Source organism: Peromyscus leucopus, chromosome 2, assembly GCF_004664715.2.
Source record: "Peromyscus leucopus breed LL Stock chromosome 2, UCI_PerLeu_2.1, whole genome shotgun sequence".
Classification (NCBI taxonomy): domain Eukaryota; kingdom Metazoa; phylum Chordata; class Mammalia; order Rodentia; family Cricetidae; genus Peromyscus; species Peromyscus leucopus.
In genome coordinates, this window is record NC_051064.1 from 21,481,667 (window position 1) to 21,496,547 (window position 14,881).

General features: G+C 40.6%; 1 protein-coding gene across 2 annotated transcripts in view; it reads right to left on the minus strand.

The window, feature by feature from the left end:
* Positions 1–14,881, minus strand: part of Clvs1 (clavesin 1) — a 197,393-nt gene that overhangs the window by 96,138 nt on the left and 86,374 nt on the right. For both annotated transcript variants that reach the window (XM_028878508.2, XM_028878509.2), the window contains one exon: positions 9,991–10,165. In XM_028878508.2, coding sequence (XP_028734341.1) covers positions 9,991–10,165 — 175 coding nt within the window. The remainder of the gene's footprint in view (positions 1–9,990; positions 10,166–14,881) is intronic.

A 14,881-nucleotide genomic window follows, 5' to 3' on the forward strand; every position in this document is an offset into this window, starting at 1 on the left:
CCGACACCCCACCATACCACAGAATAGAATTATTCTCTCAGTTGCTGCTTCCCATTCCTTAGTTTTGCCTGAATTTTATCTTTCCTAGAATTTCAGGTACTGTGAAATCTCTAAAACCACAAAATTTGCAGGAAAATGGATGAACTTAGAACGTATAGTAGAGTAGGTGATGTCACACACTCTTAGAAAGAAATATATGTCCCCTAGCCTACAATGTATATACGTTTAAATATGCAAACAAATGTATGTGTAGGTAGAGGATAACGTTTAGAAAGGAGACCACTGGGTAATATTAAGGAATGAGGAATGACTGGTATAGGCAGTGGACACATAAGGATATAAAGCTGTTTTCCTAGTCTTAACTCTGCCATGGTTTTTCTTTTCTTGTGGTGGATAAGTACATAAAGATGTAATGGATAGCAGGAGTGTAGAGCCATATGTACAGCTCCATGGCTTCAGAATGGCCATGCTAATTGGACGGGGACTCACTGAGATGTACTGAGTTTGAACAGGGCAAGTGTTTGTTTGAGGAATTCATTAATTTAGCTGTGTGATGTTTTTATTTGTGTGTTCACTACAATAAAGTGATTCTTAATTAAAAATATGGACTGAAGAGGTGGCTCAGAGGTTAAGAGCATTGGTGGCTCTTCCAGAAGATTCAGTTTTGATTCCTAGCACCCAAATGGCTGCTCCTAACCATCTGATGTAACTCCAGTTCCAGGGGATCTGATGCTTTCTTTTGGCCTCAGTAGGCAGCAGGCATGCACATAGTGAACAGATATAGATGCAGACAAAAGTCATATACATACATACATATATATATACACACATATATATATTACATTTAAAATGCTTTTAAAATTAAAAAAATACCCAAATCTATATATTTAGCCCAAACCCCTCTTTCATCTCCAATTTAATGTAAACAATTAGACTGTCTCCTAGGACCTTAAGTTTGCAGGTCTAATGGCTTTAGTTAATTTCCTGTTACTATAATAAAATGATACTTTATGAAGAAGAGAGGCTTATTGGGTTTAATTTTGGAGGCAGAAAGCCCATGATCAGATGGTCCCATGAAGTTAAGGGACCATTGGCTGTGTCATTCAGAAGCATCATGGCAGGGATGGGGACAAGGATGATATTCTATAGTAAAATAGGAAGTCAGAGGGGTAAGGAATGCCAGTCTTGTGTCTTTATGACAAAGCCCTCTGTGGTAACCCCGTGAGGTCCCACAGGAGCTACACAGGACAGTATCCCAATGACCTATTTGATCCCACGAGAGTCTACTTCTTCAAGGATATGTCGTAACTTTTATATCACCACACACAGGACCAAACTCTCAACACATGAACCTTTGGAGAACGCAATCAAACTATTCTCGAAGCACCTGCCCACTTCTCTCAGTATCATCTCAGTAGGTAGTTTTACCCTTCACCTTAACTTCCCATCTAAATCTTGCCCTTCCACACTTTCATAATCAAATCACCTTATTTTGCTTACCGAATCACTTACATTTTTCCTAATTTGTATTCCTTATTTGTATTATTGACATTGAGTTTTAATAGGTTTATTCAGTATTGTAACTTCTACTATGGTTTTAATGTGAAATACAAACATCCTACCCCCAACCTGCTTATGAGTACTTGGTCCCCAGCTGCTGTCACTGTTTTGGGGGGTGTAAGACCTTTGGAGCATGGGGTCAGTCTAGAAAACACACACTGCTTGGCACAGGCCTTTGAAGGTTACAGCACAGTACAGAACGGCTTCCATTCCCACCTTGTGCTTTCTGATCTGCCAAGATGGTAGAAGCAGCCATTGCCTGCTTCCAAATCTACAGCTGGGCCAACTCCCTAGCCACACCATCCCTGCCACAGAGGACTCATTTGGAAACAATGGGCTGACATAAATCTTTCTGCCATTCATTTGCTTCTGTCAGATAGTTTGATGATACTGATGAAGAAAGTAACTAAAACACCTTTCTTACTCACAAGGTCTAAATGATCACCACGGGAAATACAAAGCTGCCATCTTGCTTCAGTAATATATTTTAAGGTTACCGAATTTTTCAGATTACCACAAATGCACTGAAGTCCTTTCTGGTACTTGTGAGCTGTAGGGTTTGAAATGATTTCTAATTTTCTCTTCTACTGAGCTGCACTTGGCCTCTGTGTCTTTGATGATAGTCTTCCCATTGCCTAAAATTCCTTCCCTTCTGTCTTTCCTTTTCTATTCTACACACATCTGCTAAGAATAAGATGAGATGGTGTTGTTGCCCAGGAAACCATTCCTGACTCCTAGGGGCTGTATTGTTTTCTTCATCTGGGATTCTAATTGTTCAGTGTTCTTCTTCCTTTCTGAATGTTGTCTTTTACAGTTTGTTTCTAGGTCTGTCTTTGCTCTGAAGCACGGCCTCCCCAGTGTCAGAGGCTGTGTCTTTACCATTGTGACTAACTAGAAGTAAAGGCTCAGAGATTGTTTCTCCATGGGTTGAATTGAATTGAAAGACTGCCTTCATTTAGAAAAGACAAGAGTCCAAAAGACCATTTGTCAAAAATATACCAGAGATAGACCTATTTAACTGGAATTATTTTAAATGGACCATACTGTCTGCATCAGGATCACCAGGGTATCATTAGCTCTGATTATCTTCCTGAGTTTAATTGACACTTAACAAGGTACAGTTTTCAAAGAGATGTTTTATTCCTCTAGTATTTCTGTAATAACAGATTGTACTACTACAAATTCAGAATTTCAGCTTTGTGGTATGAGAAGGCAAAACACTGTTTGCTCAGAGTAAACATGTTCTTTGAGTATACATGAAAACTTTAGAAGACACAAATTCATAAGCTTCTTTGTCCGAAATGCAAATATTTTTTCTTCAATTTGTTCTTAAGATGATTTAGTATATATAGTCAAAGATGTTGTAGATACTGCTACCGCAAGAGTCTTACAGGGAGACGGTGAATTTCAGCCCCACCTATCATCCAATGCCAAGCCTTTGTGACTGGACTCACTCTTCCACTACTGGGTGATAACTGACAAGATCACACTACAAGAATAGAAACAAAGACACCTCTGAGCAGCCAGGTGACACCATTTGGGCCTGAGTCATGGTAACACAGAGAGATAAGGAACTTCCTTGTTTAGGAATAATGAGAAGGCTGTCTAGGTCCTGTGCTCAAAAATCCAGGCTTACAGAGTCAAGCAATGCAGATTTCATTTATACAAGTGCATGAAAGCCAATGCATCTACAGACAAGGGCGATTCTCTTCATAATTTCAATATCACTTGGATATTCATGCAGCACTGGCTATACACAGATACTTTTCATTATTTCTGCTACACAGCTGTGAGATAGATATTGTTATGATACTACCATGTGCAGATGGAGAACTGGAACTCAGGGAGAGAAGGACTTGTCTGAGGTCAAGTGCAGAGACAATATGAAAGCCCAGATAGTGGACTATGCTCTTGCTCTCACCAAAGTGTGGTCATATCAGCAACATCAGCACCTAGAAATGTTTATGAAGGGTCAACTCTCCGTCTGTGTACCAGAACTAAGAAATGAGGAAGTCTGGTAGAGGGTACAGTGATGTGGGATAACTTGGCCAGCAGGTAAGTATTATGTTATATACCATGTGTTAAAGCAGCAGTTCTCAAGCCTGAGTGTCTTACAAACCACATAGAGGACTGTTGACATGGTTCTGGATCAGAAGAATGAGAGTAGGGCCCATGCATCTTCATGTGGACTAGACCTTGAAAAGGAAAGCCCTGGGGAAAAAATATTCCCTGAAGCTAGACTAGCTTTGTCATCTCCTTTAAATCCCGTGATTAGAGTATCTGACCCATGTTTGAAGAATAAATGAGTCAGAATGTCTGCATACCTAGGATATGGACTGGAGACAGCCTACTGCCGATTGTAATGTGCAGAATGCCTTTCGAAATTTCCAAGCATAGCATGGTCTGCTCATTTATACTAAGGAACTGTCATGTTGCCCATGACGGGACAGATTTTCAGGCAGTTTACTCTTTCACTTGAATATGGCACTCTAGATTCCCCAGAGTAAGTAAACACATATATTTTCAAAAGGAGGATGAAAAATGGAAAGGGGTACATAGATAATAAGGCAGGATTGAATGGGTTTAACAAAATAGGCTGAAAGGAGATCGATGATTTGAGTTGGCCAAGGTTCTGGATGTTGTTTCAAATCTTCAACCACCTGGGTTAAGACTTGACAAGTTATTAAGATGAAAAGGGAAAGAGCTGGGACAATACTTCATGTTGATAAAGAAATTGCCTTCAAGCACAAGGACCTGAGTTCAATAGAATCCTAGAATCCATGTATAAAGAAGGCAAGCATTGTGGTTCCTACTTAAAACCCTATCATTGGATAGTCAGAGACAGGCAGATTCCTCAGATTTACTCTCCAGAGAGTTCTAGATGAGTGGATCCTAGGCCAGTGATAGACTATGTCTCAAAGAAAAGGATGGATATCATCAGAATCCATACCTGAAATTGTCCTCTAACCTCCACACATATGCACACATGTGCACACACACATACACACACATGTTGAAGGGGAAATAACTGTAGAAGAAATGGACTATCTTTTCAATTAGTCTGGCTCAAACCTGTCTGAAGGAGGTTGATTCATAGTTGACTGAAGGCTATGAAAACATCTTTAATACAAAATATGAGTCACATGACACATTTTAATACATTTTGAACAAAGAGTTAATGACTTGATAAACATTCTAGGTTGCCTAGGAAATAATGATATGAATGTGTAAATGAATGAAAAAAATAAAAGAAAAACTAGAATAGAGCAAAAAGCCAGACATTTCTTAGATTTCCTCAGCTGAGTGAAGAACGGGATTCTCTAAACCCACACAAACATTTGAATCCAAGACAAGACATTTTGTAAATACTCCCTCCACGACAAGTGGCTATAGCTCTCCATCAGTGAACCACAGTGAGCTTTCTGAGCACATGAGCTGGCTGCACACTGAGAAACACCAAGCATTGACTGTAAGATCTGTGTTGCAATGACTGACAAGAAAGAACTCTAAAATTTAACTTTGAAAACATTACAGATCTCAGGAGCAGGACTTTGAAGTGTGGCTCCTCTTGCCAGAATTCCCAAGGTCACTAAGAGTCATACTGTGTTGTGTGAAAATGGCCATGTGCAAATTGCATTGAATTTGATTAAAATATGAAGAATTTTTAATGAATAGATGCAATGATTGTTAAAGAGTCCTAGCCAATATTGTCCACATTTAAAGATCAGGGCAAACAGAGAGAGAAAGAAAGGGCATGGAGTTGAGTGGGTAGGGGGTGGAAAGGATCTGTGAGGATTTGAGGGAGGAGAAACTGTGATCAAAAATATATAAAATTTTTTGAAAAAAAAAAAGACCAGGGAAAAAAGAAATGAGTTCTCAAAAATTGTATTTTAACCAAAATTTTTTGAGAAATTTTAGTCACAGATTGTTAAGTAAACTGGAACAACTTGGTAGTCTCAACAATGTGCTCCCCTGAAAGTTTCTCTAAAAAGAAGAGCGTGCTGCAGAGGTCTACTTGCACCCTGTGACTGGGTAATAAAGGGTAACTTCGGATGGGAGAGTATGATGATCCTTTAAACAGTTTTGGGTGGTGTCAAGATGTCTTGAGGTTAAAATGCTTACTGCCAAGCCTGGTGACCTCAGTTTGAGCCCTAGAACTGACACAGTAGAAGGGAAACAATTCCCACAAGTTGTCCTCTTGTTATGGTAAATGCACTCCCCACGCACAAATAAATAAATAGATAAATAATGAAAAGATTTAAACCACAATATTCTAGATTATTTCCATAATTAATTCATCTATAAAATATATGACTAAAAGTCTTTCACACATGCTGGGTTTTGAATTATATTCAGAGACAAAATAATTACCTTCTGAAATATAGAAATACAACTAAAAGACCTCCCCCAATAAAAGATTGGCATTAATTCTATCCCAGCCCCATTATCTCAAAACTGTGGAGTACCACTTCCACTTTGAATTAATTGGGATTTGGGGTAACCAAGAAAAAGATCGTAAATAAGCAAAGCTCCATGTGTTCCACTGTGTGATATTCCAAATGTCTTTTGCTTATTGCTTCAGATGTTCTGCACATGCCCAGACACTGCAAGGGATACCTGGAGAATGGCTTCAGATGGCAGCTGCCTCTTGGCCTCAGAATGGAGGTACCAGGTTCACAGCCCTTTTTAGGGCATCCAGCTCACAATGAGTGGATGATATGGGAATATCAATGCCATAGCCTTGACTTTGGGGAGGACTCCGAAGGGTCATACCAGGTTCAGAACACCTGAGACCTTCAGCTGGAAATAATTGAATCCTTCTATAAGACCTTCTGCAGCTTCCCTTTTATGTGCTCACCTGAAAGCATTGTCTCATGACTTCCCTTCATGATAAACCCCACTTCATAGCCCTTCACCCCAGGAGAGCTGAACCGGGAAAATCAGCAATCTTTCTAAACGACTCTTTATAGAGAATTAAATAGATTCAAAAACTCAGGCCTCTTTAACCAGGTTGGAATATGAGATTCAGGACTGACCATAACCTTAAGTTATTATTGCCTCAAGAATGAACTCTCTGAGCTAGTCCACTCTCTTCTTCCTATTGGAATTACTTCATTCATTACCTAGATATGTAGGAGTGGTATTGCTATAATTAATGAGGCAGTTCCACGTAGTTTATTGGGTAATTAAAGAAGGTTTATTTTAGGGGTAACTTATAACCAATAAGGGGTCGATTACAGGATCCTGGAGAGATGAGGTACAGTTCAGCATAGTTCTCTGGGGAACTCTGACTTGGTCTGCAAATCCAGCCTGCAGGACCATGAGGAACTAAGACGGTGAACACATATGCATCTCAGGTCTTAAGGGGTCTCCTCTTGGCCACACCCCAGGGGCAGGTCATAGGCAGGTGTGGCAGTTATTTGCTGCTGCACTAGGGGCAATGTTTCAAGGTCAAAGCTGGAACAGCTAGTCACTCCAGAGTGACATTACACCCCTGGGCCCTAAATTGTCCAGGGACTGAGCATCATGAAATCCTAGATTCATCCTGTAAACAGCTGGAATCTCAAACCAGATGGTAAAACACCACAGTTGTCTGACTATTCATTCCCCTGAGAAGGCCATTTCTCAAACTGAGTAGTCAAGAAGGCAGACAGTGCAAGTTTTGTATGTTGGAACACAGGCTGTCTTTCCCCTGCAAGCTCCTGAGTGAGGGTCCAGCAGATACCTGGGCCTCTTCAAGTCTCTCTCCAGGTACATGGAAAGAAGGCAGGATGTGTCTTCTCTTCTGTTACTGATGATGCCCTTGTATAGCTTTTCTTGTATCCTCTATGGTCAGCTAGTACTATTGTGTAACTTCTCTTGAGCCATTGTTATAGAAAACAATTGGAGACCTATGTAGAACTATTGCAGTGTAGCAATGCTGACCAAAAATGAGCAAATTCTGTTTGGTTCTAGTTATAGCCTTTTTAGGTATCAGAAAGGTTCATGGCCAGCTGGAGATGAGGATAACCCCCATAATTAGGAAAGGTCCCTAGGAAAAGTAGTGGTAACAGACTCTAAATCCCAGTGTCAGAGAGAGGATATCCTGGTATGAAAAGTGACAAGTTCCTAGACAGAATGGCTACCTACTTTAGGACAAAAGCAGAATTGCCTGGAGGCACCTCAGTAACTTCTTCATGTCCAAGACAGCATGACCTTTAAAAGCATGGTATTGGACAACCCATATCCTAGATCAATGGGTCTCAACCTGTGGGTCACAACCCCTTTGGGGGTCAAATGACCCTTTTACAGAGGTCACCTAAGACCATTGGAAAACACAGATATTTTACATTGTGATTCATAACAGTAGCAAAATTACAGTTATGAAGTAGCAACAAAAACAACTTCATCGTTCGGGTTACCACAACATGATAACTGTATTAATGGGTCACAGAAGGTTGAGAACTACTGTCCTAGAGGGAGGAGCGTTACCTTAACTTAGCTTCCTTGGAGCCATGCTCTTCCTGCCCCATGCAGGCTCTATTGCGTTCTCAGGATCCCGAGGCCTGAGTAGCCAGAGCTGCACCTCAATTTAGACAGTTTCAATCCTGAATGGTCTGCTGCCTTCTCATAATCAGAATGGCTTGTTTTGCCCTGGAAAAGTAAGCCCACTGCTCTGGAGACCAAGGGAGCACATACCTTATGCCTTCTGACCCCGATTTCACAAATCTCTCCTCATCCCAAGAGAGGCTACCCCTTAACTGAAGCTGCAGAACACTGTGGGATCCATCTTGGGCCCTGGCACATGGAAAGCAAAGGCCTAAACGGGACCCATCCTGAGCTACTAAGGGTCATTGGGTGTTTCCTGGGACAATAGCTTAGCTTTATATATGGCTTCACTCATATGCATTGACTCAGGAAGATCTGTACCAGTCTAGCAAGGCTAGCAAGGGGCCTGCTGTGCAATCCACACATTTTTCAGATCGAAAATTTGGAACTTGGGGCTAGCTAAAGGGCACTAATTTTTTTCTGGTAAAAAAAATATATATATATAAAGGAATATAAGTTAAATCACAGTGAGTCACATATTTAATAAAATCATCTGTTTAAAAGAAAAGATAGAAGCTTGTGCAGAAATTCCTAGAAATAATGGCCAGCCTAATTATGAGCATGAGCTGAATCTTGAAGCTTAAAATCTCCTTTAGCAAAAGGTTAGAGAGAGAAGCTCTATTCAGGGGCTGAGAAGGGGAGGTAGGGAAGCTGTTACAGGCAAGGCAACTGATGGTCCGGAATGTGAAGTCTGTTCTTTAAGCCAAGGAGGAAAGCTGCGTGCAGGCTGTCCATGCAAAGGTAACTAAGCTATGCCCACAATGCCCAAGGACAGTTTAGCATTCTTGGGACCATGTGAATGGGCTGCTCCTCTTCTGAAATGTCTAACCCTCTGGGAAACAGGAAAGCATTTTAATGACAGAAAATCCGTTCAATAGGCATATGTTCCTCAGAGGCCTGTGAGGGCACATTTACTGGAGGCCAAATAAGAACAAGTCACAGCTTAAGAAGGAACCACCACTTCCTTGTGGTGCTCAGATATTGTGAGTGGTGGAACCCTTGAGTCCTGAGGAGCAGGAGGAATTGGACTGAAAAGTATACACAGTCTGTATTTTGCTTTGTAACTATACAATAAAGAACTAGTCGTTCCTTTGAGTAAATCTTCCCATCAAACTAAGAAGAGATGTGAGTTTTATCCATGCCGATTTTTGAATGTCTTGAAATTATGCCTTTAATTCTGTATATGATCATGTGTCACCTAAGGATGCTAAGCAATATTTCTGAATTAGCTATTTCTCACAGAACCACTAACCCTTAAAAGGCTCACTGCTTCTGGAGATGTGGGGACTCCTGAAGGACCCTAGAAACTGCTCTAAACACAAAAATCTCTTCCTCAAAGGACCCATCCTGACAACAGGTCATGTAAACCGCCTGCTGAGCTCCATAGACTTCCTTTGTTCACAGGGAAGCAATCTACTTTAACACCAACACTGCAGCACAGAGCACTCTGGGAAGTCAAGATCCACAGGGTGCATCTCTAGGGCTCAAGAATGCTTCTGGAGAGCCAGGGCAGCCCCCACACCATCTCTGTAGGACATGTTCATAAAGTAGTGGCTTCTTAGGTGTTGTTTTGTGAACTCCTCGGATTTAGCCAAACATCTCTAGGCTCTAGTTATTGTCGTTCCGGCAGGTAATTTGTGCCAGGAGTAACAGTAATTTAATGTTATTAATGAAAATAAAGGCTAATTAGGAAAAAACAAACATTTGAAAATATGGAGCACTCACAGATGAATTGTATTTCTGTTTCTTTTATCTACTAGAAAGGATAGGTAACACTTTGGTTGCAATAACCAGGCAAAAGTACAGTCAGACACATCTAGCACTGTATCTTGTTGAACATACCTGCAACCCTTCAATGGCCAGTTTAAGGATCGAAGGTGTCAATTTGGAGGCTTGTTTGAAGGAAAAATTACTCCAGTCTATAATTAAAATGAAACCATTTATCTGCAGCTCAGGATCTTCAATAAGGACTTCCAGGGACAGCAGAATGGCACGAAGGATGTCTGTGAAGGAGTTCCTGTGGTCGGAACAGAAAGGAGAGTGTGTGTAAGTCTAGAGAGTTCACAGACGGCACAGTGTGTGTGGTGACTGCTGTCCTCACCCCACGTCCCCATGAATCCTGCATGCAGACTCACAGAGGTTCTATATGCAGAATGAATAAAAATAATTTGCTGAATATCCTGGAACAATGCTTCAAAGTGCCCAGGATGGGTGCTTCCCTTTGATTTGGTCACATTGGCATCTTGGACTTAATGAAATGTCATTCTTCTGAATCCCATGGCTCTCTGTACTCTGCTTCCACTGCATCACCACTCACACCTTGCAGAAACAGCCCCGCCCCCACGCTTTGATACCCATGGGACAGGGGCTGGGATACAAACCTGGCAGTATCTTCAGGACCTAGGCATTCAATGAATCATTGATGAACAAATGGAGTGAAATCTCAATCACAGGTGCTTATTTGAATTAAACATCTTTTGTTTCTTTTCTATGCTAGAACCTTGTAGAGTGTATAAAATAAACACCCATGCTATTCTTGCTATGTTTTTAGTTTTGATTCATGGGCAGCAAAAAATAATAATAAATAAAGCTGGAAGAAGAGTTTATTTTCATTTAAGGTCTACAGGTTGTGATTCAGAAGGGACATCACTTTGAGTACATCCATAACTATGACAACAGGCAAATGAATACAAACTAGGGTGACAGTTCTCCAGGGCTGTACATAAGCCTTCACATCACAGGTCCAAATAACAGCTGACTTTCATTTAAATAGTTTTCAGACATGATAAAATGACGGCATAGGTACTTGCAAATGAGGTGAACTGAAGATGTAATGTGTTACAAGATTTTTATAATCAGTGTCTGATGAGCAAGATCTAAGCCTGGATGTCAAGTGTTTGTAAATTCTATGACTTCCTTTAGACCTTGATAAAAACCAGAAGCTTGGTTATGTGAAGTCTGTGTCAAAGAATTGGATTCCTAAGATGATCAATCTGTTTCTGAACCCTGACCAGAATGCCTGCAGAATGGAGTTTGAGCACCTACAGTTGAATCCACCCCCATTACAAGCTCAGGGTTTTGTTTCACATTTGAAGATATGTGAGAGTGCCCTGTCTCTACTTTCAAAGATAATAGTTGGGGGGAGGGTTGGAAATGAGCTACATGAGTTGAGAGAGGTTGATACTATTTGCTCAGTCTGGGAAGAGTGTATGAAGAGATCATTGCTTGGGATAAACCTTATGTGAACAGGCTTTGGGTAGATAATTCAAATAATAAAGAATGAGGTATTTCAGGACTAAAGAGAGACCTGAATAAAAATAAACAGCCCACTCTGTTTCTGCCCTTCATGAAAGTTCTGTTTCTCTGACACTGAGCTAAAATATTCCTTCCTCAATATACCCACTTAGATTAGATCTGATATATGGGGGTGGGTAAGCGCTCAGAGCTGCCCACATCATACACTTTCAACTGTGCAAACATGATGCTCATGGACCTGTGTGACCTCTAGATGGAAAGAGTTGCTCTGGATGCTCTTCTTATCATTAGTGTTTTCTTTTTTTAAAAACAGCCTATTTCAGAGATGCTGTGGTCTTAGAGACTTAGGGTCAGTTTTCATGGAGTTGGTTTTGCTGTGGCTTGGATTTCAGTTTACTTTGTCACCAGACAACTTACTCAAGTCAAAAACACATCTTTGTCTTGTGAGGAACATGGAACCAAAACTATGTGTTTAGGTGATTTCAAATGGTAATATAAAAATATCCAGTGGCAGGAAATGACCATTGGAGTACCAGGGAATCTGAACTTGGATAAACTTTCTTAACAAGAGCAAATCTAGAAATAGAACCAGGGCTGAGAATCTGAGTCTTACATAAACCCTGTATACAATATTGAAAATAAAGGGTGGAGAATTAAAAAAAACAATGAAAGATGGAAATATCAAGACAGGATGGTTTAATAAAAAGAAGACAATGTTCTCATGAAGAAAAAACTGTATTTCTATATCACTGACCCCAAATTCTCATGTCCAACCTACTCATTAAGGCCATAGTTCCTTGTCTATGTGATTTGCCTCAATTCATTGCATGTAGACAGACAAAAAAGTGTTGCCATTTTTAGCCTTGTTCTTCAAGGAGCTGACATGCCATCGTGTTCTCTTTCCCTTTTACTAATGTCCTGGTCAAATCATACCACAGCTAGAGTGATGGACTGAGATTGAGACACACACAAGACAAGAAAACCCAGCTGGCTGGCTGGCAGGTCTCCCATAGGAAGCAGAGAGGCCAGTCTCAACCTTGCCTAGATAAACTCCCCACAGATAGAAGAGCAGAAATAAACAATTGCTTTTTAAACTACTGGATGTTGGTATGGTTTGCTATGTGTCAATAACTGTCCAAGACAAGAGGATGGATTTAAAAGCCAAGGCAACAGCAAAGTTAAGGAGAATGGGGAAGGAGAAATAACCAACATGTTCCCAAGTAGATCTTGTTGTTTAGTTGTTTAGTTGTTTACTTGATTGATTTTCTGTGACTGGGTCCCACTATGAATCCCAGAATGGCCTCAAATTCCCAATCTGACTATCTCTGTCTCCCAAGTGCTGGGAATATGGGTGTGAACCACATTTCCAGCAACAGAGTACTTCCCGAGGGAGTTTTCAGAGAGCACTTTAGTTGATGGTTGAAGATAGAAATTGGTAATGAAAAAATAATGAATATATTTATTAAATTAACTATTCTCTATATTATTTTACTTCTTAAGTAAGAGATGAATCTTTTCCCATAGCATATTCACTTGTGTCCACTTCTAACAAAGACCAGAATTTAGAGCAGGCATCAGCAGGAAGGACAATGGTCCACACATGAGATGATTCTAGGAGTCAAGTTAAAGGATTGTGGACTAGTTTCCCTCCCTAACATTCACATGCTTCACTTTTTTTTTTTTTTCGAGACAGGTTTTGCGCCTTTCCTGGAACTCGCTTTGTAGACCAAGCTGGCCTCAAACTCACAGAGATCTGCCTGCCTCTGTCTCCTGAGTGCTGGGATTGCGCCACCACTGCCCGGCCCATGCTTCACTTTTATAGATGACCCGTTGGGCGGGGAGATGGCAGATGATGGAACAGTATGATGAGGCTTCATTGTCACTGGAGTGTGGCCTTGCCACTTACCTTAGCTGGAAATACACCCTCCATTTCCTGAGTACTTGGCTTCCTCATTTAAATTTCCCCTTCCTCTTTCCTTTTTGTAATATGCTTCACTTGTGAAACACTCCTAGCTGTTTGGAATTTAAAGTAGCCATCAAACTAAATAATGTATGTCGATAATCCACTCTGGAGGATGTGGAGCATAACTGCCCACTCCATCAGTACTGGCCGGACATGGCGATTCCTGCCTGAAGAGCAGAGAAGAGTCACTGCATGGCAGAGAAATCTGGGGACACAGCTGGAGCCAGGGGACCAAAGGCGGTATCACCAGAAAGAAATTACAAAGTGCTTTTTCTTGCTAGGATGTTAAAAGTGGCACTTTATTTCTAGAACTGTCCTCCCCCACAACATACTGTCAGACCAATAATGAGGAAAACACTAAACACCTTTCACCTGATGGGCATTCCCCGAAGCAGATGACCAGTATTTCTCACAGTTGTCAAGTATGTCAAAACACAAAGAAATTCTGAGCAATTGTCACAGTCAAAAGGACTCAAAGGAAACATGACATCTAAATGTAACATGATCTCATGAGCGGGATCTTGAGACAGAAGATCCAGTGGTCAAAACTGAGGCGATCTCAAAGATGTGCAGACCACAGTGAATAGCTGAATCTGGTTCCATGGTTGTGACAAACACTGCAGACTAAGACATTAATCCAGACAAACCAGCTGCATGCAGCACAAAAAGTGAGTCTGCGGCACCCTCAGCATGACTTTTAAGGCTAAAATTGTTACAAATACAGTTCTTTTGAATGAAACAGGCCCGCCAGAGCTTGTGGCATGTCACCATGAGTCTTCATGCTCTAATAAGGTTCCTAGGCAAACCAAATGGCCATTAACAATTCAACCAAAGGCAAAAAGCCATTTTCAGAATATCTTCACCAGATGAACTAATGTAGACATGGATTGTTTAACTCTAATAACCCAGAGGAAAAAGAGTCTTTTTTGCCTGCAATCACAATTAGATCAGAATATTTTAGCATGTGTTTCAGAATGAAATAACAGATGAAAATTGGTATTTACATTTCATTCATTCTTTTCATAATTTGCATAGCCTTTGAATTGTCAGAGTTTAGTGTGAAATTTTTAACCTCATATGAAAGCACCATGTGAACTGTAAATTGCCAGTGATATGTGAGGAATTATCCTAAAAGGGGAAACCTTTGAAATTTCCCCATAAGAATTTCAATTAACTAGGACTCAGCAGTGGGTTTTTAATGGTACTTCATCATCATACTGAGACCACCTAGAGACAATGAATACAGCTCATTTTAAGGTTCTCCTGTTGTGTTTATGGTTTTATTGTTGCTTAACATCACCATTTAAGACTTTAAAATCTACTACAATTGAGAAACGAAATAGTGTAAAATAGCGGTTACCAGTTAGAAGAAGTTGAGCTTTTAAGAACTGACTCATTTGTCTTGACATTGTAGGAGATTCTAAGACTTCACTCCCAAGGCTTGACCGAAATAAGAAAAAGAGGTCATATCTGAGCAGATGACCATATAGAGGCGTAATGGGATTGTAAATAATC